Source organism: Electrophorus electricus, chromosome 17 (genome assembly GCF_041902795.1).
Source record: "Electrophorus electricus isolate QZ-2024a chromosome 17, ASM4190279v1, whole genome shotgun sequence".
NCBI classification, from domain to species: domain Eukaryota; kingdom Metazoa; phylum Chordata; class Actinopteri; order Gymnotiformes; family Gymnotidae; genus Electrophorus; species Electrophorus electricus.
Window position 1 is genome coordinate 20,815,232 of NC_137513.1, and position 27,347 is coordinate 20,842,578.

Sequence of the window (27,347 nt, forward strand, 5' to 3'; positions counted from 1 at the left end):
GTCTTCAGACACCCCAAGACATGGAGATAGCTGGATATGTATGCTTTAGTGTCCTTTAGGGAAAACTACCGCTATGCTTGATTTTAAATGAGGGCAAGCCACAAAAACAAAACAAAAAACATCAGATCATATGACATCAAGTATTGCTGCATTAGCATATATTAAGATTACATCAACTAGCTGGACTCAGGTGTAATGGAAAACCATATATAAACTGATGCTTATGTGATTCATCTTTTGTTGGGTATTGTGAGGGTGGCTTTGAGAATTTTGTATGTCTAAGACTTCTAAAAGATGACAAATACTGCTGAACAAACAAAGGCAAGACAATACTTAGCATCTGATTACTTCTGACTACTCTTAGTTCTATATTACTGGGCATATACTATGGCTTTATAATGACTATTAATTTGTGCTTTGAAAAATAAAAGTTGTGTATTAAATAGTAAATAGTAATGTATGTACAGTAATTATAGATGAGCTCTTACACTTGAATTAGCAATTTCATCTGTATGTGTATGTTCAATGTTCTTCGAAGATATAATTTATCATTCTGTTTCTCACTTTATATTGCAGAGAGTAAACACCCCAGTGTTTCATTTGTTTCATCAGGTGTATTATCAGGTGGATTTGAAGCACTGACAAAAGTTATGGATCAACGTGCCAATTCTACATCAATTACAGAATTCTTCCTCCTTGGATTTCCAGGACTCCTTCCAGAATATTATGCAGCAGTTGGAACCCTTCTTCTCTTCATTTATCTCACACTTGTAGTGGGAAACATTTTCATTATTGCATTTGTGTCTTATGAAAAGAGCCTTCAAAAACCATGCTACCTGATCTTCTGCAATCTTGCTGCAGTGGACTTTGCTTTTGGAACCACAACAATGCCTAAAATCATTGCAAAATATTTGCTTAAAGATGAAACAATACCATTCCATGCTTGCTTTATACAAATGTTTTTTGTCCATTATCTGGGGTCTGTCACATCTTTCACTTTGCTGCTAATGGCCGCTGATCGATTGATTGCTATATGTAAACCCTTTAAATACCCTGCACTTGTTACAAACCATTCCACAGCAATTGCATGTCTACTGACCTGGGTGCTTCCAATCCCACTGCTGACAGCTATAGTTCTAAAGACAATAGCTGAGCACTACTGTGACTCTAACGTAATAGCACAGTGTTTTTGTGACCATAATTCTATAATTAAGATAGCCTGTGGTGATGTTAAACATGTAATTCTGCTTAATTTTACTGTGGCTATGACAGTGCTGATGGGTCCCCTCGCTTTCATCATATTCTCCTACATAGCAATCATCGTAACGGTTTTAAAAATAACCAGTGTTCAAGCAATGTACAAAACATTCTCCACATGTAGCCTTCAGCTTCTTGTTATATGCATTTACTATGTGCCCCGGTGTGCCGCTTATATTACTGACATAAAGGTTCAAATGAACATCAGTGCTCGCATTATGATATGTATGTGGTATAGCCTGTTTCCCCCACTTGTCAATCCAGTGATATTCTGCTTTCAAACTAAAGAAATCCGTGAGGTTTTCATAATGAAATTAAGAAAGATCATAACCAATTATTAACTGAAATCTTTTTCAGGTTAAAAAAGTCATTCGGACATGAGTGCAGTGGACATACTTTATTTGCACAAGGGACATTTCATAAAAATCTTGGTTATATACTTTCCTTCTGAGTTCTCTGATCATTGCACAGTCAGTACTGAACGCATCTTCAGTCCAGTGATCAACTGAAAGTATGTACACTACTACAGAGGCTCAACACTTAATGTATTAGTGTAACGCCTCGAGGTACACAGGATGTGGGGAAGAGGCACGATTGAACATACGTTTGTTACACACACGAATGATACATAAAACACAACACTCACACTCTGTACACCTTACTAAACACCTTTCAAAAACCAACAAACACATTATGACACAGGAGACATATAGACACTAAAGATGATTACACAAAATGCGAAACAGGTGGATGACACAAGAGGGCGTGGCAACATGGACGAACACACACGCCCCAAGATGTTTGGGGAGGGGGCAGGGCCATACCATGACAATTAGCCTAGTAATCAGAAGGTTCCTTGGTCAAGCCTCACCACCACACTACCAATGTTGGGCTCCTGAGCAAGGCCTTTAACCCGCAATTGTAAATTTGCTTTGGATAAAAGTGTCTGCTGCATGCCATAAATATAAATCAAGATTATGTTAATTGGTGGTTAGATGTGCTGTCAATATATAAATATAGCACCAGCCAATCAGAGTGACAATATAATGTATGCAGACTTCCTTCTCTTGTCTGGGGACAGGACTTTGAAATTGTCTATGATACAACTGAGTACACGCTGAGTACATACTTCAATACAAACTGAGTACATGCTTCAGTCTAAATATCATTAAATTATTAAGTAATTAAATGATGAAGGCTTTTTTTTACTATTATTGAATGTCCTCATAGCAACATAATGAAAATGTAATTAAATAAATATTTTGCTGCTATTATCACTAAGTTTAATATTATCAGTAACATCAGACAAATGTAAGGTAAATTCTGTGATGCATTTTCACATATCCACACACACCTGACAAATTAATGTGCTCAAATTGTACTTGTCCCAGTCCCCTTCCCCCGAATGTCTCCTCGTGTGTGTATTCATCAACGTGGCCACGCCCTCCTTATGTCTCACACCTGCTCCTCATTGTGTCATTAGTATGTGTATAAATGTCTATCGTTTATGTGTCTGTGTTGTCGGTGTTTAAATCCAATATCCTGCATGCTATGTTGTGTTTTATATGTTTTAAAATAAACGTATGTTCTTGTTTCTGCGACTCGTTCCTGCATCCTGCTTAACCTCCTCGTCACAGAAACACAGACCAACGAAGGATGCCTGGGATTGGGGAAAAAAGGAAGGGTAAGAAGGGACATAAACACCTCCAGCAGCCCTTGCAGGGAAGCCCTCCTTATTCCTGGGAACACTCCTGACTCCGACAGGGGAATTTGGGGAGTGTGGTCGGGGTGGGGACTCTGCAGAGTTCTATGGACCCACGTCAGGCTACTGGAACTGGTACAATAATGTCTAGTACTCAGAATCGGACTCTGTAGAGTCCTACTACCCTGCAGAGAGACCTTCCATCATCCTGGCATCACTCCACGCTCCCACAACAGGGGAGGAGGCCACTGGACGATTTTGGAGGGGCCCTGAATATGGTCCAGGGTCGGACTCTGTGGAGTCCTGCAGAGCCCAGCCAGACTACAAGTCTGTAAGTGTAAGTGGATTATTTTGGTACTATTCTTTAGTTTCGTTTTCTCCACCCCTCGTTTGGTTTTCCACACCCGTCATTACTTTCACCTGTTCTTTGTTTTTAGTCTTGTTAAGTTCATGTATTTAAACCCTGTCTGGTTCCCTTTGTCTTGGCTGTTCATTGTTTGGCTGTATGGATGTATGTTTTTGCAAGCCTGTATCTGTATGCCTGTAAGTTTGTACTCTGTGTCTCCTAGTCTGTATGTTTATTGTAGCTTTCTCGTTTCTTAGCCTCTGTTATACCCTGATTCCCCTATTTGCCTTCGTATGTTTTTGGTTTGCCCTGTATTCTCTATCTCTATGTTGGCTCTATGACTCCAGACTACGCTAAAGATTCCAGACTACTCAAGACTTTGGATTTGCCCCTAAGAAGTCTTGCTCTTCTCCACACATGCGTCTGCCTCCTTACTGCTCACCATTACAGAATGAACATCTAAACAAGGACAAAGCAAGAGAGCGAGACTCTGGGAGGTGGTTGTTCCGCTGGGACGAAATCCCGGCTGTTTCTATACAGTCCGGGTTCGTTACGTCTCAGCACCACCAAACCAGAGACAGCAAATCCCCTGGCACTGTGGGTACACGGGCATTTCGTCATTCTCAGAAAAAACAGAATCCCATGTATTTTGATGGCAACAAGATCCCAGGTAAGCGCCAAGAGTCTCCCTGTCTTGACCAACGCTGCAGGGGGGAATGGCCTGCAGCGCAAGGCGTGAGTAGGCGGAGTGAATGCACAGACAATCCATGTGTGCTCAAGCGCAAATGCGAGCTCCCCATAGCCTGTGTCTACTTTGAGAACTGCCGAGAGGGTTCTGTATCTGTGTGTTCCTCCAGGGTCACCCAACCTGCACCTGGGGCTATCTCGCAAGCCACCCAGTCTGTTCCTGTTCCCGGTGTGAGGGACACCATCCAGTCTGATCTTGTACAGTTCCCGGCGTGAGGGTCACCATTCCAGTCTGATCCTGATCCAGTTTCCAGCGTGAGGGACGCCATCCAGTCTGATCCTGATCCTGTTCCCGGCTGCCCAGCCTGATTCTGTTCCCTGTGTGAAAGCCCGGCCTGTCTGTTTCAGTAGCCGCACCCCCGGAACTCCCAGACCCGCCGCTGATTGCCGCAGCCATGCCTCCGGACCAGCCAGTTCCTGTTCCTGGGGCAGAGGACGCCTTACAGCTGGTACCTGTTCCTGGAGTGGTAGAAGACACTCCAGATGTCCTCGTGCCAGGCCTGGACCAGTGGTCTCTCCTTGAAGCTCTCCTCGAAGCTCTCCCCAAAAGGCTGCCACTACCATTTTGACAGTTCTCTGACCTGCCTCCTGGCTCGAGGCTTCATGTTCCCTGCCTGTCCCACCCTGGTCTGTGTCTCCTGTTGCCTCCACCCCTGGGTTCCCGACTGTTTCTCCTGCCTCCTAGTCTGTATGTTTATCGACTCTGATTTTGGATTTGCCCCTAATAAATATCACTCTTCTCTGCAAATGCGTCCTCCTCCTTACCACTTACCCTCACCGTTACATTTTTAAAATATTTTTTACATTTTAGAAAACAGCGAAGGTATCAAAATGATGAAGTAATACATGATTATACTGTGTTAAACAAATATTAACTTTCTTAGATGTTATATTCTTTAAAGTTCTATTAAGCCACCTTTACTTTGATGACAGCTTTACATGCTCTTTGTTTTCTTTTAATCAGATTCATGAGGCAGCCTATGATGTCTTAAAGACATTCTCATATATTCTGAGCACTTGAAGGACTAAATTTCTGAATTTGTTCAGGGGGCAATTCAAATTCATTTAAATGTAATTATTATTTTGGAAATAATTTCTTATATAGGAACTCAATGTTCACTATTTATATTGGAAATAAACTATTACATTTTAATGCCTTTAAGACTATGAAAAACACATTCTGTAAGTTATGTCCAATTGTTTGACTTGTGCTGTATATTCTTTACTGTTTCTGCAACATATTATTTTGAATAACATTATTTGCCCAACAGACACTGCACAACACCCCAACACCGCCATGTACATAACCAGTACACGAAATTATGAACCCTAACCCTATCCAAACCCTGACTCTGACATCTAACTGGTCACACACACTGGAAAATAAATAAAGAAAAGATATACTGATTAGACTTAACAAGCACAAAGCACTCAGGCATAACACATTTTTCAATGAAAAGCACCCAGTAAGGAAATCAAGAAACTCAACTCTCATTTTAATGCAAAAAACACCATGGTTTGGCACATTCAGCAGCAATCAAAAAGACCTCAGAGCCAGTAAAAGATAAAAAGACAATGTTATAGAGAAAAATGTCCATCTCCTTTGTTTTACAGTCTTTAAAAAATGAAGCCCAACTAGTAGCTAGAAAAATGAAGGAATGAACCATCGCGTGGCGTCATGAACAAGATATCAACACATGGAGGAGGAAATACTGGGAATAAAGAGGGTGAAAAGGCATAGTGAAGCCACGAGTGAGCCAACATGATGTGTTGGACTAGTGAGAAGGTTTATACCTTATATAGGGGTGGTACCAGGTGCAGTGTTTTGTATCCCTTACAGTCATGGCATTACCACAGACTGTAAAAATAACAAAACCCAGTATGACAAGAAAAACAGTTGAATGCAACACATTAATTACCCACAAGTCCACGTGCACCACAAATCTTTCTCACCACGCAGGAGCATGGCAAATGATATGAGTCCAGGGGTGACCACATAATCAACAAGTGGAAAAATGATTTCTGTGATGGGGTTCGCAAGGAATTTTGGTACAGTGTAATTGGATGTGGGATCATTTCTGTTTGTTGTGACAGTAGGCAGGACAATATGCAGTAGTCAAATAGAAGAAAATTGAAATATTCATCTGTGTCTATTGGCTTACAGAAATCTTAAGAAAGAATACTACCATCCTATTCACTAGATTCAAAGTACTCTCATGAAACCATTTTTTTTTTTACTTCAGGGATAACAGGATCAAGGATCAGTTTCCATATAATAATGCAACCAGTGCAATGTAGTCAAAAGTTTGCTTGGCCAATTTTCATATAGTACATATAGGCCTGTAAAGGGCTTTTACTGGGTTATCGGATTTAATATGAAAAAATATATAACCTTATATATTAAGTATATCACCACCAAGATATTTCACTTTCTTTGTGAATTATAGTGTTTCTTTCATTTTGGTTTATGAATATTTGTATCACATAGTGATTTAGAATCTGTATAAACTATGTGTATGAAATTATTTATATGTTTCATAGAATTGTATTATGTTAAACTGAGATTTATATAATTTTTTCATAAAACACAAAGAGGAGAGCTCTCTCCCATTCCCAGGCCAAAGACTAGACATAGGACCCACTGGTGCTGTGAGGTCAAGAAACAAAGCCTTAAATTGCCGAGCTATCAAGATGGCCTGGATTCTGACCCTCAACCCAGAGGGGGTCATACACTCATGGAAGGTTAAAAGCTTTCTAGCCTGGTTATATTAGACTCAAATCCCAACCAAGGCAAGTAACTTTTCTCAGCCCACACATTCACAAAGTAAAAACTTGCCATTTAATCTACCATGATGTCAAATGACAATCAACCAGTAATGTATGGTTATTTTAATATTAAGCTGCAAAATCTGAAGCTTGCTACTGTTCATTACTTCTTCATTACTTGTTCCTCATTAATTTACATAATATTGCATACTGTAAACAAATTGTTACTCACTCCTAGTTGTGTTTACCAGAAATCCTACATGAACCAATTAGACAGTATATTAAATTGAGTAGTTTCTAAATGTAATAGTTTCTAGAAATTATGAAAATAATAAATTGATTATTAAATTTCTCTACCCCTCCCAGGGTTTGTTTACAATACTTCATTCTAAGTTCAGGAGGCAGAAATGGATAGTAATATATGATTTTCTTTATTTTTCTGTATTCCTATATTTCTTTATTTCCTTTATAGTTGATTCGTGGTGGATCCTATGTATTCCTGTATCTCTTAAATTATTTTCCCCTAATCTTGAAAACTTTTTTTCCTCCAAGATATACCTGACAAATTCAACCCCCTCTTCAATCTGTTGCAAGGTGTGAGCTGCGAAAACTTACTAAAACAAAAAAAATGAACTTTGCCATGAAACTTTGGCAGAGACAAAGGCTCTAATTTTTAATTTGCTAAAGTCAATAACTTCTTACTAAGCAGTTAGTGTCATATCACCTGATTCCTCATCTCACTACAACACCCAGCAGGCAGTTTATCACCCAACCCAGCACTCCACCAATCCTGAACTTCACATCAGATCATCATCACCAGAATATTGACTTCACCTGTGTAGTTGGTTATTTAAGCCTGTCTCACACATTAGGATACTGTGAAGTATTTCCACTAGTTCTGACTGTGCATACCATTATTTTCTTGATTGCTTTCCTGTGTTTCAATTGCGTTTTTTGCTCTCCGGACTACTGATTTTTGCCTACACCTTTTGTATTGTTTGCCTGATTAGTTTTTGCTCGCTGGTTATTGGACTTGGACTGTTTACCTGCATGATTTGGATTACCCCTATATTGGCTTTCCTGGTTTCAACCCTGGCTTGTTCACCCATAACGAAGTTAGAACATAATAAACCTATCTATCTACATCCACGAGCATCTGGCCTCCCTTGTCACGTTACAGTTAGAAATACTCAAATCCAGGTTATCTCATTTTACCAGATGTAAATTTTGATATTTTTTGTTTCTTTTTGTTTGTAGCTTGCTAATTTCTTATCATTATTGTGTATTCGTCAGAATTTGCCCATCATGGCTTATATTGAGCACAGTCATCTAGTGAAGACTGGAATTCCAATACACTGCTGGTAACAAACCCACTCCTGCTTCAGAAAGGTCTATATGGATCTCATTCAAGCCAGCACTGAAGACCCAATCCCCCATCCAAAGAATCCTGGTCCTTATACAGTCATCGGATTTCATAGCTCGTGCACTGCCATTGGGAAGATTTCATGGAAACGGACTCTCATGAGCTACTCTGGTGACAAATTCTCCTTCAGAGCCATCACTCCAAGGAAATTGATTCTTCATTTGGGACTCTCTCTCTCTCCAGACAGCTTCAATGGAACTCATGCTTCAGCAGACGATTCGATAGGGTCGAACGTCAGCGAGTCACAAAAACTTGCATTTCCCGTCTACATTACCAGGTGGTATCAATAATAATTAATTGTTAATCAAATTAGGCTCGTTACCTCTTTCCTCTTGTCTGTTATACAATCTCCTCAGCACCACAATTAGCCTAGTAGTCTTGCATCACAAATTTTGTTTGATTAATAATTTCGTTTTGTTGGTTTTGTTTGGTCAATAAGAAGGTTACCCAGTTGGTCATTCCCAGAGGATGCTCCTTTCTCTTTTGTTTTTTGTGTTTTCTATTATCCTAATTAGCTATCACATCCACCTCAAAGTATTTGCATTAAATTTTGCTTGGCTGCCTGTTACATTTATATTTACATTTAGGGCATTTAGCAGATGCTCTTATTCAGAGTGACTTAGAAAAGTGCCAGAGTTTATTAAACAACATAAACAGTACCCTACAATAAGTATTAATTTAGTCAGTCAATATGGGTGCAGGGTCAGTTGTTCTTTAAATATTCTGCAAATAGATGGGTCTTCAGTCTGCATTTGAAGACTGCAAGGGACTCTGCTGTCCAGACAGCAAGTGGGAGTTCATTCCACCATCTTGGAGCCTGGATGAAAAATAGTCTCGATGCCTGTCGTCCATGAGACCTGAAGCAAGGTATTTCAAGCCGAGCTGTACTGGTAGGGTGGTTATTCTAAAGAAATTTATACTCCTGGTGATTAATAGTATTCTAGTCAATGATTGTTATGCATGTTTTTCCTACCTATGCTTACTCAATAAACATTCCTTGGATATTATGTCTGTGAGTTGAGAGAGATATTCTAATGTCTAGTAGATGCGAAATCATGTACCAAAAGTACTAAAAACACTATACCTATTTTTTTTACACTCATTATTACTGCAACTAAATCTCTTTAGCCAAATCCTCAACATCTGTAAAATCAGATTACTGTAATATGGAGAAATTGAGGTGCAGACACAAATGCAGAGTAGAGTGAGATTAATCAGGGCAAATCGATAATCATAATCCAGAGCATAGTTCATAGAAACACTAACATTGAAAAAAAACAGGGAACAAAACAAAATTAACAGGGTAAACAAAGAAAAGATACACGTTTGAATATCAAAACGTACAATTTATGAAGAGACAAATTGAAAGACAAATGACCAGCAAATTAAAAGATACAATACAGGGTTTAAATACACAGACTGATGAGAGGGAAATGAGGAAAATGGGAGGAGGAAATGAAACAAGGAACAAAACCTGGAACCAGAACAACAGAGCATGAGACAAGGATGCCAAGGTCATTGTGATGCTAGCAGAAGAGAGGCATGATAGTCCCTCCCCCCCCAATGCATGGCCCTGTAGCGCAAAAAACAAAAGTAGCAAAGGAACACCAGAGTAGACAGGGACAGGCACCGAAGACTGTGCAAAGACAGGAGACAAGACAGAAACAGAGGAAACCAATACAGGAGTTGGGGCCAAGGACAATGAGGCAAGACATGGAGCAGGAGCAGGAGACAGGGGGAAGAAGTCCTTCAACTCTGAATGAGGGACGACAGAGGGCAAAACAGGATGAAGCAACAAAACGTGCAACCAAGGCCAAACCACAGACACGAGAACAGAAACAACCAAATCCAAACCACAGACACCGGAACAGAAACAAACATGGACAAAGGCAATGGAAAAGAAAAACTGACAGGCACAGGAACAGAAACAGAGGCAGAGGAAGAAACAAGAGCAGGCACAACAACAGGAACTGAGACAGATCCAACAAAAGGAAGCTTAACCAACCCAGGCACAGGAGATGGAAAACAAAAGGGAATGGGCAACAGATTGAAGGAGTGGTCACAGGAGACACAGGAAGGCAGACGGAGAGGCCGCAGGATACACAGATGGGGACAGGATGGGTGGGAACCATGAGGTGGTGACATCATGGCAGGTCTGGAGCACACAGCTGCTGGCGGGTCTGGCAGATTTAGAGGTGTGCATTAGAGTCACAGGGGTGCTGTGGGGCAGGATACAGCCATGGGAACAGGCTCACCACTGGCCACAGCTTCAGGAGACCAGGCAGTGTCTTTCATGCTGGGAGCTGGATGCATCTTCAATCTGGAGGAACAAACAGAAACAGAACCCTCCTGGAATGGGTTTTCTGGTTGTTACTTTTGTCTACCCTTGCGTTGAGCTACAGGTTGCTCCCCCCTGTAACTTGGACCAAGATGCGTAGACCCAAGCCACTTACCTGGGATCTCATCATCATCATCATAGCTCAAGAATGGGGGAACTTCCTTGGAAGTCTGGGAATGATGAGATGCCCTTGTACCTACAACGCCAGAGGATTTGCCGTCTCCGGCTTGGTGTCCAGACTTCCTAGAAACATCCAGAGTTTCATCACAATGGAACAAGCACATACCAGAGGCTTACTTTCTCACTGCCTCCTTAGAAGGCTTGTCATTCTGTAATGAGCCATGATTGAGGGGTGAATGTAAATGCTGAGTAGAGCAGGATTTATTCAGGGCAAATCTATAATCATAATCCAGAACATGATCCACAGTTAAAAGGCAAGGGCTGTCTGTAACAGAAAAACTATCAGATTGTAACATAAACAACAAAACAAGGAAAAGGGGTAGGCAAAGAAAAGATAAGAGTTTCAATAAGACAAAATACAGTACAACTTTGGAATAGACAAATGCCAAGACAAATCACCAGAGGAAAAAAACATACATCACACAACAAATATGCTTTCTCCTATCCCACTGCCATCAGGTCTACCATTAATGCCTAGGAACTGCTACTCAGTTCATGGATTAAACTGAGGTCTGATAATTGTTTACCCAAGGTCTGATAAAGATTTAGAATGAAGGGGAAAAAAAATTGATTGCTTGCCTTATATTGTGTTTCTCTTTTGCCCTCAATTCATCCTCAATGTTTTGCAGATAATATGTTAAAGCACATTTAAAAACATGCTCCCTGATTTACTCACTTAAGATCCAATTGCGTTTTATATCTAGTTATAATGTTGGCCATGTAGTTCTCATTTTTACTGTTTGTCACCTCATGGAAGACATTTAAAGGGTTAAATGTCTTCCATGAGGTGACATTATTTTAAGCATTTCTTAGTGTCCTTGAGGACGAAATACTGCCACAGTGTTTAGTTGGATGTAAACATCAGAGCATATGACATCAAGTACATCAACTAGGTGGACTCAGGTGTATTGGAAAAGCATATATAAATTGATATGTAAGGGAATCATTCTCAGTTGGTTATTGTCAGTGTGGATGTGAGAATTTTGTATGCCTAAGACTTCTAAGAGACAACAAATACTGTTGAATATACAGGCAAGAAAGTACTTAGATTCTGAGTGATCCTAGTTCTATATTTTTTTGACACATACTTTTAGAATAAATGGATTTACAATGATGTGGACTTAGGAATTTATTTATTTTTTTGATGTATTATGAAAAGTCATTACAGTTTGTATGTTTGGGTTAATACTTTATTCAGTATAAGCATGTTTAGTTTTCTTACATGTTTAGTTTTCTTTCTTTACAATGTAAACTTGTGTTTCCCTTTTCAATTGGCAGGGAGTAGATACTCCAGTGTTTCAAGTGTCTATCAGGTGGATATAAAGTACTGACAAGTCATGGACCAACATGCTAATTCCACAGCAATTACAGAATTCTTCCTCCTTGGATTTCCAGATGTTCATCGTGAATATTACACAGCAGTTGGATCCCTTCTCCTCCTCCTGTATCTCACAATTATAGGAGGGAACATTTTCATTATTGCATTTGTGTCCTATGAAAAGAGCCTTCAAAAACCATGCTACCTGATCTTCTGCAATCTTGCTGTGGTGGACATTGCTTTTGGAACCATCACAATGCCTAAAACAATTGCAAAATATTTGCTTAAAGATGAAACAATACCATTTCATGCTTGCTTTATACAAATGTTTTTTGTCCATTATTGTGGAAATGTTACATCTTTCATTTTGCTATTAATGGCTGCTGATCGATTTATTGCCATATGTAACCCCCTCAGATACCCTGCACTTGTTACAAACCATTCCACAGCAATTGCATGTCTACTGACCTGGGTGCTTCCAATCCCACTGATGACAGCTGTAGTTCTAAAGACAATAGCTGAGCACTACTGTGACTCCAATGTAATAGAGCAGTGTTTTTGTGACCATAATTCTCTAGGTAAAATAGCCTGTAGTGATTTTAGGCATGTAAAGCTATTGACCTTTTGTATATTTATGACTGTTCTGTTGTGCCCTCTTGCTTTCATCGTGTTGTCCTATATAGCAATCATCATAACTGTCTTAAAAATATCCAATGCTCAAGCAATGCAGAAAGCATTCTCCACATGTAGCCTTCAGCTCCTTATTATAGGCATTTATTATGTGCCCCGGTGTGCCGCTTATATTACTGACCAAAAGGTCCAAATGAACATTAGTGCTCGCATTATGATTTGTATGTTATATAGTCAGTTTCCCCCTCTTGTCAATCCAGTGATATTCTCCTTTCAAACTAAACAAATCCGAGATGTTTTCATGATGAAATTAAGAAAGGTCATGTCAAATTATTAACAAAAAGCTTCTTCAGGCTGATGAAATACTCTTCATCTTAGTTCTCAGATGTTTGCAGCAGTACTGAAAGCATATTCAGATGAGCGATCAACTGAAACCACCTTTACTGAAACAAAGGTTTCTCAGTAGGCCAATTCAGTACAATGTAAAGTTATAATCATGGTCATCTTAAAATTAGAAGGTGAGTTACTTCACAAACTTTAATTAGACTTAATTAGACAAAATTAAGTGCAAGGACTTGTAGTATTAAAGGTGAATATCATTTCATCATCAATATAAGATAACATGACACAAATGTCTATATCAAATATCCAAGTAAGTTTGAAAACTTATTGTACTTTTAAAATAAAACTGAACTAACAATGCAAACAATGTCTTCATTGAAAACAGGCAGATTTGTTAGGTATGCTGATTGCAATTCACTGCAGCATCATTTATATTTTTGTTGATTGTTTCTAGTAAGTATTTATTCATATAACACCTTTAAAACCAAATTGCCACATGATTTAAATAATAATGCAAGCTTAAATTACCAACTCTTTGCTGTTTATCTAAACAAAGGTAAATACTGAAAATAAGCAAAATTGTTAGCCGGAAACACCAGTTATTGTTTTATTGATACTAATGTGAACACCAGGTCTCTCCTTGATGTCAGGTGGAAGTGTTTGGCATTACAATGCTGTAAATTATGACAACTTAACATATATTAGTAGGGAGCAGATCTCTACTGGTAACTTAATATTTTTTACCGTCTCCTTTCCGCTGAGACCATGGAACAGCTCGGAGCTGCTGATCGTAAGATATGGATTAGGGTGAAGACGTTCTATAATGTAAGACAGAGCAGCTCCATTTAGGGCCTTAAAAACAAATAAAAGAAACTGGAACTGAACCATATAAAGTACAGGGAGCCAATGCAGAGAGAATAAAATAATCCAGAGTAATTTGATCCTTTTTCTTTGTGTCTCTGAGGAATATTACTACTGCATCCTGTACTGACTGAAGACGAGCCAAAGAGCTGTAATCAACACCTATGTAAAAGCCACTACATTCATCTAGGCAAAATGAGAAGGGTGTGTATGACCTTTTTGAAATCCTGATTGGTTTGAAAAAGTTTACATTTTGTTATTGACAGAAGGTGAAAGATACTATTCAAGACAACAGAATTAATGGTCAAAATTGAAGTCAGAGTCAAACACTGAGGTCCTTAACCAGAGGTTTCACCTGATTTGACAGTATACCAAGGTTTTTACCTTGACTGACAGTGAATTTGAGAGGACTAATGACAATAACCTCCTATCTATTTTCGTTTAATTGATGAAAATTATTTGCCATTCAGAGATTGATTTCATCAAGACTCCCAAATGAGCACAAATCAGTAGGTGAAAAACCTGGGTGTCATGTGCATAAAAATGGAATAGAATGTTGTGTCCATTGATACTGGCCAGTTGAAGCACATATATGGAGAAGCGTATTGTCCATCGTATAGACCCCAGCAGTCCTGCATGCATGATGCTAGTAGCAGGAGAGAAGTAATTCCCGACATAAACTACAACTGCTCTGTGGGAAGGTTAAAATCTGAACCAGTTTAGTACCCCAATGAGACCCAGCAAGTGCTCAAGAGGATCAATAGAAATGCCCTGATCAATTACATCACTAAGCTCTAACGAGAGTAAATGAGCTGTACAATGACCTACAGCACAAAGCAGGTCATTAGCTATCTTTAGGAGGGCTGAACCCTACTGTTAAGCCACTCAATTGGAGAAAGATCATATATATATATATATATATATATATATATATATATATATATATATATATATATATATATATATATATATATATATATATCAGGTTTACAAGATACAAAAAAGAAGATGCCATAGTGGCTTATCTGGTTATTACACTGATTGTAGATTTCATTTTCACTATTAGTAAAGTTGCAGACTTTTTGAAAACCATAATATGAATGGAAGGCTTTTTAGTCCTTTGCTGCTTTAAATGTGCTTTGGTTTCTTTGAGAAAGAACTGTTTAATTGGTGGTACATGAGGACAAGCAACAAAAACAAAAACAATGATCAGGACATGTGACATCAAGTATTATTACATTAGCATATTTTATTTTTGCATCAACTAGTTGGACTCAAGTGTATTGAAAAGCACATATAAAGTGGGTGAATCAATCTCTGTTGGATATTGTCAGTGTGGAATTGGAAATTTTGTATGTCTACATACATACATAAAGGCAAGGCACTTAGCTTCAAAATGATCCAAAATATATATTACAGGACTCATCTCAAAAGAGATTTAGAATGATTTTATTAATATGTTCTTAGAAAAAGAAAACATGTATTATAAAATAGTGATCACAGTTCTTAAATTAATAATTACATCAGTACACGTATGTTTAGTGTTCAACCTAATATTCTGTCTCCCTTTTAAAATTGCAGGGAGTAGACACTTCAGTGTATTATTTGTTTCCTAAAGTGTATTACCAGGTAGATTTTGAACACTGATAAAAATCATGGACCAACATGCCAATTCCACAACAATTACAGAATTCTTCCTCCTTGGATTTCCAGGAGTCCTTCCAGAATATTACACAGCAGTTGGAACCCTTCTCCTCTTCATTTATCTCACACTTGTAGTGGGAAACATTTTCATTATTGCATTTGTGTCTTATGAAAAGAGCCTTCAAAAACCATGCTACCTGATCTTCTGTAATCTTGCTGCAGTGGACTTTGCTTTTGGAACCACCACAATGCCTAAAGTAATTGCAAAATATTTGCTTAAATATGAAACTCTGTCATTCCATGCTTGCTTTGTACAAATGTTTTTTATTCATTATCTTGGGACTGTCACTTCTTTCCTTTTGCTCTTAATGGCTGCTGATCGATTTATCGCTATTTGTAACCCGCTCAGATACCCTGCACTTGTTACAAACCATACTGCATCAGTTGCCTGTGTAATTATTTGGGTGTTTTCAATCCCACTGATGACAGTGATAGTAGTAAAAACCATAGCCGAACACTATTGTGTCTCCAACGTTATAGCACAGTGTTTCTGTGATCAAAATTCTATAGGTAAGCTAGCCTGTAGTGATTATAGGCAGGTAATGCTATTTTCCATTTGTGTGGCAATGATTGTGCTGTTGGGCCTCTTTATGTTCATCATATTCTCCTACATAGCAATCATCTTAACTGTCTTAAAAATATCCAGTGTTCAAGCAAAGTACAAAACATTCTCCACGTGTAGCCCTCAGCTTCTTGTTACATGCATTTATTATTTGCCCCGATGTGCTGCTTATATTACTGACCTTAAGGTCCAAATGAACATTAGTCCTCGCATTTTGGTAAGCATGTGGTATAGTCTGTTTCCCCCTCTTGTCAATCCAATGATATTCTGCTTTCGAACTAAGGAAATTCGAGAAGCTGTTGTGATGAAATTAAGAAAACTTGAAATTCAGAAAGTGATCAACTGAAAGCTTTAGGCTAAAAAATGTTTTTGGGACATGATTAGCTGTGTACATATATTATGTGTTCATTTTTTAGTAATTCATAAAAATCTTGATTAAATAATTCTTTTATCCAGTCAGTACTGAAAGCATCTTCAGACCAGTGATCAAATAAGAGCACCTTTAGACTTAAAAAACAGTAATGTTTTCAGTACCTCACTCTCCACTTTAAAAAAATAAAACTTAGAAGACAAATTACAGCATTTTGTGTTAACAGTTTGAAGGCCTCAGAGTTCACATGTCCTCTAATTTCTGACCCTTCCACTTAGATATTTGAATCCAGATTTATAAAATTAGCAAAAAGAGGTGGACTGAAAGTTCACTTGAATGTATGGATTACCCTTCAGATGATTTGTCAATGTTATGTGCATTTTGAAAAGTAGAAAACAAAAGTACAAATGAAGTTGGGTTTCCATCCATTGCAGTTATGTGAAAAATTAAAGGATTACATAACGTGTATGTCAAATCAATCTGTATATTGATTTTTTCTTTTTTTTCTAGAAGGTGTCATGTGGGTGAGTCATGTATAGGGAGTAGGGTAGGGGTAGGGTTAGCTTGGGGTTAATGCTTGCCCCATGTTAATATAATTATAATTCATTAAGCTGTCTAGAAAGCACAAAAAAATGCTGACAACCTTAAACTTCACAACAAAAATAACTTCAAGTCAAAATTGTCTCTTAACTGGTGCTTATGTGAATATTTACACTACTCTGTATATAGAATGTCCTGAGTGTCTTCCCTCTATACACAAAAGTAAGAATATTGCAGTCTGACACTCAATTTTGCCAAATGAAAATGCAGTTAAGACTGCTACGCTAAGTGGAATCTCAAGAAATACAAAACACACATGACGTAACAACATGTGGAATACATGCCAGATTGAAAAGCAAAACCTCTAATGTATTGTTTTCATTTCATATGACCTCTTTATTGAAAAACAATATGTAGGGCTTTGCAAAATGAAATACTGAATTTGTGTCAGAATTGAATGCAATCCGCCTTAAAAAGCAATCATGTCATAACTATATTTCTTTCTACTTCAGGCATTCATACTTCACTGAAATGAGGTCATTACAGTCAACACAGTTAAATACAATGTATAGATGAGATTGCATTTAAGATTGAGATTCTGAGGTCCATTGCTTTGATTTAATGTTATTTGATCACATAACAGAAAAAAACCAAAAAACTTTATTTAAGGTGAAAAATTCTATATTAATGCTAGAACTCAAACCACCTTTGTCTTCCACTGTGTGGTGTTGTACCAAAACAAAGCAATATAAGCATCACTGCAATTGAGTGAAGAACAGTGTGGTATCCATGCCGCAATGAAATGTGCCCACTTTGCAATTGTAGATTGCTGCTGAATTTAGGGTATTGTTCATCATATACACAAATTCTGATAACATTAAAGAACTAGAAAACAAGAGGAGACATATCTTTCTGTTGACACTGAAATATATTTACTGCAATTTTCCTGCAAAATATGACAAACTCACGTGATTACCCCAACATTCAAGCTGCACAAAATAACTGAAATAATTTTGAGGGAATGATAAATAAATACATGACATCTGATATAACATGCTGCAAATTATTTCATTAAAAAATACTAAGTAGAGTTTAAATATTATATTATTATTCATTGCTATCCCCACAGCTCTTGTAGCTCTTTTGAGATGAGGAGTTTTCCACCCTCCTTAATGTGAAGGTTTTAATTGGGAGAATGCATCTGCAGCAGGGCAGAGATGTCAACTTGAGTCAGCGACTTGAACTCAAGTCAGACTTCAGCTCAGTTTTGCTTAACTCTCTGGTGACTTTTCCTTAACTGACTCTTGATTTGACTCGTGAGTTAAGCCTCATAAAAAGTCAAATAAAAAGTATTCTAGTCAGCTAGCTATTTAGACTGATAGCTAATAAGTGCTTTATGTTTTTTTAATATCGTTAAGCTTCATATCATTGTAAGTAGTTTTTGTATTTTTTAGCTACATGCTCCATTGTCCTATTGTCATTTGCAGGCCAGTGTAAATGTAACATTCACGCACTGTTTGGTGTATTTGCAATTGAGAACGCAAGTTAGCATCCACATAAATAAATGATACTGAAAAATGTAAAAAAACAACAACAAAAAAAAAATCTGGGGAACAAACCAAGGGACCAGCCTGGCAGAGGACAGGCAAGCAGGACAGAGGCAACGCCCCATGAAATCAGGGCACGCTGCAGTCAGAAACATCATGAAAGAAGCTGGAAGGCGTTGTGAACTGTGGTACAGCAATGGCGCCCTCTAGGAGGCAGAAAGGCACAGGAACTGCCAGAAACAGGACACAGGGGTAGCCTCTTCCACGCAGAGTAGCATCTTCTAGGCAGAGCAATGTTTTCCACACTGTGCTCAAAACCAGAGACTGGAGACAGGGTGTCATCAATGCAGGTGACTAGAGACAGAGCTGGACACCTGAAAATATGCACTGAGAGGGAGACCCCTGGGTGTCCTTCTAGACTAACAATCTCCCCCATGCCAGATGAGCACTAGATGACCACAGAAGATTCGGATTTAGGGGCAAATAGCCTTAAACAAACAAAACAAAAGTACATGGTTCTCAGTGCCATAGGAACCACAACACCTTAGTGGGAAACCATGACACATGTTTTCTCTGGTACTTTCCACAGCCAAATGCAGGCTGGGTAGGTCTGATTTTAAATGCTTTACTGTCTTACTGAAAGTCTGAGGTTGATGTATTTCATTTATATTAAATATTATAGTGATTTGTTGTTTAGTATTATTAAAATGTTTTAATCTTGTTTCTTTTATATAATAGTTTTACCATGGTATTCAATTTATCTTTGTAGCACATTGAGATCTTCACCTAAATAAAAGGTGCATTGTAAATAAAATGCAATATTATTATTATTATTATTATTATTATTATTATTATTATTTTATTTTTAATAACAATAATAATTAACATTAAGGGTTAGCTTTAAAATTGTTTATAAACATGCTATTGCACCAAACCAGTCATAGAATGGCTAAATAATATAAATCCAGTTTTAATTTACTGTCTTGTTGTCAGTTCAGGAAACCACAGAATGTACCCCCAACTATGTATGATCAGTGTTTATTTTCATTCCCAGAGATATGTTTGTGTCGTGATGTGTTTCTCAGATTGAAGAAAAACAGAAGTGGCAGTCATTTTGACTGAAGAACAGCAGTTTATTTGAAGTTCCACACTATTCTCTGCTGACCTCATGAGCACAGAGTAAACACAAACATCACAACATGCATTATTATTACATCAGGTAGTAGCATGCCTCCAGTGTCTGAAAAAAAATGTTTATAAGGTGGTACTTTAGTGACTTATTTCAGTTGGGTTTTATCAGTTCCAACATTTCTATAGCTACTATTTTACATAAGGGAGGCATTTACATTTACAGTTTAACTCATTTGGCAGAGGCAAGAGAGCAATATTTGGATAGCTGCTGATAGTAAGTCTATATTATTTAATACATAGTGTGGTATTTATAAAATGTGATAGAAGTATTTCACCTGTAATTGTTTCCTATAATTATTAGGAGAAAATCCTCATTAAACTGTATTTCTACATTTTTAATCATGTAACAGATATGTTTTAAATTTGGCTTAATGATTTTAGCAGAATGTTTAATCATATCAGAATCTAACCTTCTGTTGCCTTTTTTAAACATGCAGTGAGTAGACTGGTGTTTTATTAGGTGATTTTGGAACAACAAGAAAGTCATGGACCAACATGACAATTCCACAACAATGACAGAATTCTTCCTCCTTGGATTTCCAGGAGTCCTTCCAGAATATTACGCAGCAGTTGGAACCCTTCTCCTCTTCATTTATCTCACACTTGTAGGGGGAAACATTTTCATTATTGCATTTGTGTCTTATGAAAAGAGTCTTCAAAAGCCATGCTACCTTGTCTTCTGTAATCTTGCTGTTGTTGACTTTGCTTTTGGAAGCACCACAATGCCTAAAATAATTGCAAAGTACCTGTTAAAAGATGAAACTTTGACATTTCATAGTTGCATTGCACAAATGTTTTTTGTCCATTATTTTGGCACTGTCACTTCTTTCCTTTTACTATTGATGGCAATTGATCGATTTATTGCCATATGTAACCCGCTCAGATACCCAGCTCTTGTTACAAACCATTCCATGGCAATCGCTTGTGTTTTCTTTTGGGTTTTTCCAATCTCATTTCTGACAGTGATAGTTCACCAGACCACAGCCGCATCTTATTGTGACTCCAATATAATAACACAATGCTTTTGTGACCTAGTTTCAATAACTAGATTGGCCTGTGGTGATTTAAGGAGTCTTACATTTTTTTCCTTGATTGTGGCTTTGACTGTGCTGTTGGGCCCCCTTGCTTTCATCATATTCTCCTACATAGCAATCATCTTAACTGTCTTAAAAATATCCAATGTTCAAGCAATGTACAAAACATTCTCCACGTGTAGCCCTCAGCTTCTTATCATATGCCTTTACTATCTGCCACGATGTGCTGTCTATATTACTGATGTAAAGGTTCAAATGAACATTGCTAATCGCATTATGGTGATTATGTGGTATAGTTTGTTTCCCCCTCTTGTTAATCCAATGATATTCTGCTTTCGAACTAAGGAAATTCGAGAATCTGTCATGATGAAGCTGAGAAAAATTCATAATGATCAACTAAAAGCTCCCTGAGGCTCAGCGCACTGCTCAGTCAGTACAGTATGTACACATGCTTTTTATAACAGTCTCTGTCTATCCATTATCTATTTTTGTCTAGTCAGTAGTCATAGGAATAGCATTTATTTTATTACATTTATTTATATGTTCACATATATGAATTAAAAATCCCATTACATACAAATATTTGTTTTCTCAGCTTTCTCCAGTAATTTAAACTGATTTAAATTAAATGACTAATGTGAATATAGATCAGGGCCACATGCCCTGAAGAAGTGCTAAGCAAGTGCTACATGTGCATTTTTCAAAAGTAGTTATGACTGGCTGATACAATAAAGACAATTTAAAGATTGCATTGGTTTGGAGAGTTCTCTGTCTCTCTTTTTCTATAGTGGATGTTTTCTCTGGACATCTGATTTTTTCACTACACCTAAAACAAGGATTCTGCTATATAGAGCATGCCTACAACTATTCTAAAATACTACTATTATTTCTACAAGATTATTAATGATTTCATTATATATTTACATTTCTACAGCAATCTTTCAAATTGTAGAGTAATATTTTTTTTAAATTTCAATTAATATTTATTGAACAAGGACATTCCTCAGGATTTGTATGTAACAATTTAAAAATGATCACTGAATATTGCATGAAAGTCCATGTTTGGGAACAGCCCTTCCCCCAGTATAGCTATATTGTCTGCAAATAACTAAAAGCTCCCAGTTTTGGTGCTATTAACTATTTCAATTGATACAATGGGTTTCCTCGAATCGTCCACAAATCGCCCACTGAATCAAGCAGCTTCTTAGAGACGGTTTCACACAATTGCAGGTGAAATATTTTAGATAGTAAATACTTCACTCTTGTCAGGCATTTTTCTTAACTCACTAAAAACTGCAGTTGTAAAGCCTCTCTTAACGAAAAATTTAGAGGTGACTGTTAAAGATCCTGTTCATTGAGCAAATCATTGAGAAAATTGTCTTGAAACAAAAATATGGAAGCCACTGTGGCTATGCCATACATGAGAACCAGGTACTCACAGTCACCTTCTCTGATCCTAATCAGATTGTAGGCACTCCGTAGATCTAACTTTGTGTAGTACAGCACATCTCTAAGCTGCTCTAAAGTTGCTTGGCCCAGAGGTACAGTGTGCAGGTATTTCACTAGAAGGGTAATAAGGCATAACCTCAGCCACTGTGGTTTTTTGACTAAAAGAAGATGCAGACTGAGGGAGGTATGGTGGAGTGGCCCTTGGACCAAAGGTCTCCTAAATGTATTGTTCCATCACTCCTTCCTCCAAGGACATCCTGTTATCGAGGAGCCAGATGGAGCAATCTGCACTGCAATAGCGAGGAAGCTGCGTGGCCTTCATACCTATACATACATCAGCCAAATCACAATAGGGTTCAGGAATAGATGTGGTAGAGTTGACATTGTGGTGGACCAGAGAGCCAGGGCCACAGGTCTAAGGCAAATGGGCCCGATAGAAGAAGGACAATCTGATGATCTGGTTTTCTGGCCATGAAATGAGGGGATTGGGATGTTGAATAGCAATTTACTTAGGGAAAGAGGCAAGACATGATGCGAAAACAGGCAGTAGTCAAAGGTGATACAGAGGCTGAACAAACAGGTAAGGTTTTCCAAATCGAAGTTAGGTATAGGCATGAGTCAAAACCAGAGTAACACTAAACATGCAGCAGGACTCCCGTCCTTCTTTTTGATGAAAACTAACCAGAAGTTAAGGGTGATGTAGAACGATGAATAAAACCCTGGCTTAAGGCTTCTTGCACATATGTTTCCATGGCTTTTTCTTCCTCCTGGGTAAGGGGATAGGTCCTGGCCTTTTGATATGAAGCATTTACCAAAAGCTACAATGAACAATCATAAGAACAATGAGGTGGAAGCTCAGAAGCCCTTTGTTTACTGTACACCACTTGCAGACCTTCGTATTCTGGAGGTATCCTTAATGGATTATCGATCTCTGGACTCTAAATGGAGGTGGAACAAAGTGCAACAGTAGGTCTTTGTAAGCAGTTCTGGAAACAGAAAGGCGACCAGGATAACAGCTGTTGCTCAGCACAGGGAATAACAGGGTTATGTTTTTCTAGCCAAGGCATCCCCAAGACTATAGAGTGTTGAGATTTATCTAGCACAAAAAGGCAAGTTGTCCCATGTGTAGAGCACTGGCAACAAGTTTAACTGGTAGTGTGTGGAATTTTATGTGGCCATTCCCCATCGGACCTCTGTCGAAGGCTGCGATGCCTATAGGAACATCTAAGGGTTCAACACAAATCTGGAGTACTTGTACTCCAGTGGATGAAGTGGATGAGTGGATGAAATTTCCCTCTACTCCAGAATTGATCAGGGCCGGAAACAGAGAGACATTGCTGTGACTGTATAAACAAATCTTCAAAAGGAAAGAACTAGAGACCATGCCTTCGCAATTTTTCTAGGGGTTGGCGCATAACCCATTATACAGCCAGCATTCCTGTAAGATGTTGTCTATTCAGCCCTTCCACAGTCAAAACAAAGCCCATAATGTCATCTATGTTCCTTATCTGTAGGATGAAGATGAAATGACTCACATTGCATGAGCTCAGAATTACAAGTAGTTCCTAAAGGACTTGTTGGGCATTTGCTACCTGCTGCAATGGGTTGAAACTCTCTAGCATATTCTGAAAAAGAGCAATTCCCCTGACAGAAGTTGGGTAATAGCTCCCTGTAGGCTCTGCCCTCATGAGCATGGTCAAAGACTGTACCACGTTCTGCAGTGAACTAATCATAACTGAATGTCTGAATATGTGACCACACTGCTGTCACCAATTCCAATGCTTTGTCAGTGAGGTGAGATACCATAAAGGCTATTTTGGCTTGATCATCACTGCCTGTTCAGTTCCTGAAATAAAGGGAACACTGGTGCAAAAAACCTCTGCACCTCTCGGGGTCACCGTCGGTCTTGGCTTGTTTACTGACTGGCCAACTTGGTTCCTGGAAGCAGAGGTAAGGGAATGGGTAAAACCCTCCAGTAGCAGTTGGTGTAGTACCAACAACTGACCTTGTGAAGCCTCTTGTAAATTGTCTGAATCTGCCTTCTGCATTTTAGGCGAAGTATTCAGTAACGGGTGAAGATAATAAGGACACTCGCAGATTAGGATATTGAATAGCAATTTACTTAGGAAAAGAGGCAAGATGTGATCCAAAAACAGGCAGTAGTCAGAGGTGATGCAGAGGCTGCACAAACAGGTAAGGTTTTCCAAGTCGAAGTCAGGTACAGGCATGAGTCAAAACCAGAGTAACACTAAACATGCGACCTGTAGACAGGGCAAAACCAAAGAATCTTAATCCAAAAACAGTCCAGGTAGACGACACTAAAAAGGCAATCCAAAGATAATGCTAAGCATGCATAATAAAATAACACTACTTCACACTGAGGAATGGTTACAGCTTTACTTAAAAATTAAGAGGATAATTAGAGTCAGGTGTAAGCAATATTCCAAAGAGGCCGATCTCCAGTGTTCTCCTGAGGCATGCTGAGATTTGGTATTTGGTTTGGTGTAGTAGGGCAATGTGACTCTAGAGCATATATTATTACCTCAAGCAGCAAAAGGCCTCGAGTGTTTTGGAAAAATGTTTATAAAGTAATGCAGCGATGACCTCTTTTCAGTTGGGTTCTGTCAATGTAGACTTCAGAATTTTCTTCAGAATACATTTCTGCAACTACTATTAAACATACATGGAGGCAAGAAACCATAATTATACACTGATTCATTTTAGCACTAAATACATAGTTATTGCAATGGTATTTACAAAATGTTTTGGAAAATATAACTTATTGTATCCTTACAACTGTATTATTATTCTTAAATCATGTTACAGCTTATTTTTAAATTCAGCTTTTTTAGCAGTATGTTTATTATATCAAAATACACAACCTAGACCTAACTGTTTCCTTTTTAAACTTGCAGTGAGTTGGTGAATGTTTTATTAAGTGGTTTTGGAACACTGTCAAAGTCATGGACCGACATGCCAATTCCACAACAATTACAGAATTCTTCCTCCTTGGATTTCCAGGAGTTCTTCCAGAATATTACGCAGCAGTTGGAACCCTTCTTCTCTTCATTTATCTCACACTTTCAGGGGGGAACATTTTCATTATTGCATTTGTGTCTTATGAAAAGAGCCTTCAGAAACCATGCTACCTGATCTTTTGTAATCTCGCTGCAGTAGACTTTATTTTTGGAACAGTCACAATGCCTAAAATAATTGCAAAGTACCTGTTAAAAGATGAAACTCTGTCATTCCATGCTTGCTTTGTACAAATGTTTTTTATTCATTATCTTGGGACTGTGACATCTCTCACTTTGCTATTAATGGCTGCTGATCGATTTATTAGTATATGTAACCCCCTCAGATACCCTGCGATTATTACAAATCAGTCCAGTGCAATTGCATGTGCAGTGTTCTGGGTAATTCCAGTGGTGTGGTTGCCTGTGGTAGTTCATCAGACCATAGCTGTGCCCTATTGTGACTCCAATATAATAACACAATGCTTTTGTGACCTAGCTTCAATAACTAGACTGGCCTGTGGTGATTTAAAGAGTATTACATTTTTTTCTTTTAGTATAGCTATGATTGTGCTTTTGGGACCCCTTGCTTTCATTATATTCTCCTACATAGCAATCATCTTAACTGTCTTAAAAATATCCAATGTTCAAGCAAAGTACAAAACATTCTCCACGTGTAGTCCTCAGCTTCTTATCATATGCCTTTACTATCTGCCACGATGTGCTGTCTATATTACTGATGTAAAGGTTCAAATGAACTTTGCTAATCGCATTATGGTGATTATGTGGTATAGTCTGTTTCCCCCTCTTGTTAATCCAATGATATTCTGCTTTCGAACTAGGGAAATTCGAGAATCTGTCATGATGAAGCTGAGAAAAATTCACAATGATCAACTGAAAGCTCCCTGAAGCTCAGCGCACTGCTCAGTTGATACAGTATGTACATGTTCTTTCCCCCTGACTTTATTTTATGTAAACAGACTAATATTTTCAATTTACCAATATTTATTCCATAAGCAATGTTTTACAAGTTGTGCTTTAATATTTCAAGAGTATGGATTATTTACTGAACTGTGAAACAAATACGTTTTGATTTACTATGCTGTAGCTCTTTAATTTCTATATGTTTATATTTTTCTTTTTTAACATTCTTCAAACAACATAATTCTCCTCAATTAAAATATTTCAGATTGTAGTTGTAGAACCACCAAATGACATTCTCTTCTGAATAGTTTCTCACTGGAGCCAAAAGTTCACAGTTGCCTTGGTTTACTTTTATGCTGTGTGTTGACAGCATTTATCTTCACTGCTTGCATATATACAGTCTCTATCTATCTATCTCTGGTCGTATTCTTTCTTCCGTGCACGTTTTAAATTCAGTCCCTTTTAACTACAGTCTCCCTTGCATATGTGTGTGTGTGCGTGTGTGTGAGGAAAAAAAAGACTACATGGTGAGCAAAACCTTTGCTCACTGAACAGTGGGGACACGATCACTGAATGTAACTCTTCCCTAGCATGAGAAACTTAGGTGGGTTACAATTGCATATTACATATTATTCATTTTGTTATAGAAAACAATTACAACAATGTAATTACAACAGAGTTGTACAGACATTAATGTTACCAATGACAGTAGCAAATTAGCCACATATAACCAACTTCATCATAAATTTTTAACTGACCTTCATTATATTGGTGCCACTCTTACAAATGAGGCAGGACACGGGCAAAATAAAATTTTATTTATTTAGCATGTTATTGATAAAGCAGGTTAACTACAAAATAGTGAGCAAAATCATAAAACAGGAAGATTATCAATGAGACAAGCAGGCTACTACAGGGCATCCAGATACATCAGGAAAAATGTATCCAAATTGACCACATCATCCTCCTGAAACCATGGAGGGAGATGATCCTTGTTGCTCTGGCAATGGTGGTTCCTGGGAGAGATAAATTGGATCAGAGATTCCTAAAAGAAAACTTTAATCCTACTCTGGTTCCTTAATCCTAATCTCTGTCCCAGAAA

At 38.0% G+C, this 27,347-nt stretch overlaps 5 protein-coding genes across 5 annotated transcripts; all 5 read left to right on the forward strand.

Annotated features, from left to right (window-relative positions):
* Positions 1-650: 650 nt before the first annotated feature.
* Positions 651-2,200, forward strand: LOC145643297 (olfactory receptor 52K1-like). The gene has a single exon (XM_081700400.1). It carries the CDS (start codon positions 651-653, stop codon positions 1,596-1,598), a length of 948 nt encoding a protein of 315 aa, XP_081556526.1. The 3' UTR covers positions 1,599-2,200.
* A 9,816-nt stretch (positions 2,201-12,016) lies between these two features.
* LOC113569447 (olfactory receptor 2AT4-like) lies at positions 12,017-13,329 on the forward strand. Its single transcript, XM_026997455.3, has one exon. The coding sequence runs from the start codon at positions 12,097-12,099 to the stop codon at positions 13,042-13,044; it is 948 nt and encodes a 315-aa protein (XP_026853256.2). The 5' UTR covers positions 12,017-12,096; the 3' UTR covers positions 13,045-13,329.
* A 2,236-nt stretch (positions 13,330-15,565) lies between these two features.
* On the forward strand, positions 15,566-16,845 carry LOC113568968 (olfactory receptor 2AT4-like). Its single transcript, XM_026997104.3, has one exon. The coding sequence runs from the start codon at positions 15,566-15,568 to the stop codon at positions 16,520-16,522; it is 957 nt and encodes a 318-aa protein (XP_026852905.2). The 3' UTR covers positions 16,523-16,845.
* Positions 16,846-20,267: 3,422 nt separating this feature from the next.
* On the forward strand, positions 20,268-21,586 carry LOC113569115 (olfactory receptor 1E16-like). Its single transcript, XM_026997221.3, has one exon. The coding sequence runs from the start codon at positions 20,310-20,312 to the stop codon at positions 21,267-21,269; it is 960 nt and encodes a 319-aa protein (XP_026853022.2). The 5' UTR covers positions 20,268-20,309; the 3' UTR covers positions 21,270-21,586.
* Positions 21,587-25,267: 3,681 nt separating this feature from the next.
* LOC113568942 (olfactory receptor 2AT4-like) lies at positions 25,268-26,635 on the forward strand. Its single transcript, XM_026997085.3, has one exon. It carries the CDS (start codon positions 25,271-25,273, stop codon positions 26,228-26,230), a length of 960 nt encoding a protein of 319 aa, XP_026852886.2. The 5' UTR covers positions 25,268-25,270; the 3' UTR covers positions 26,231-26,635.
* Positions 26,636-27,347: the final 712 nt, after the last annotated feature.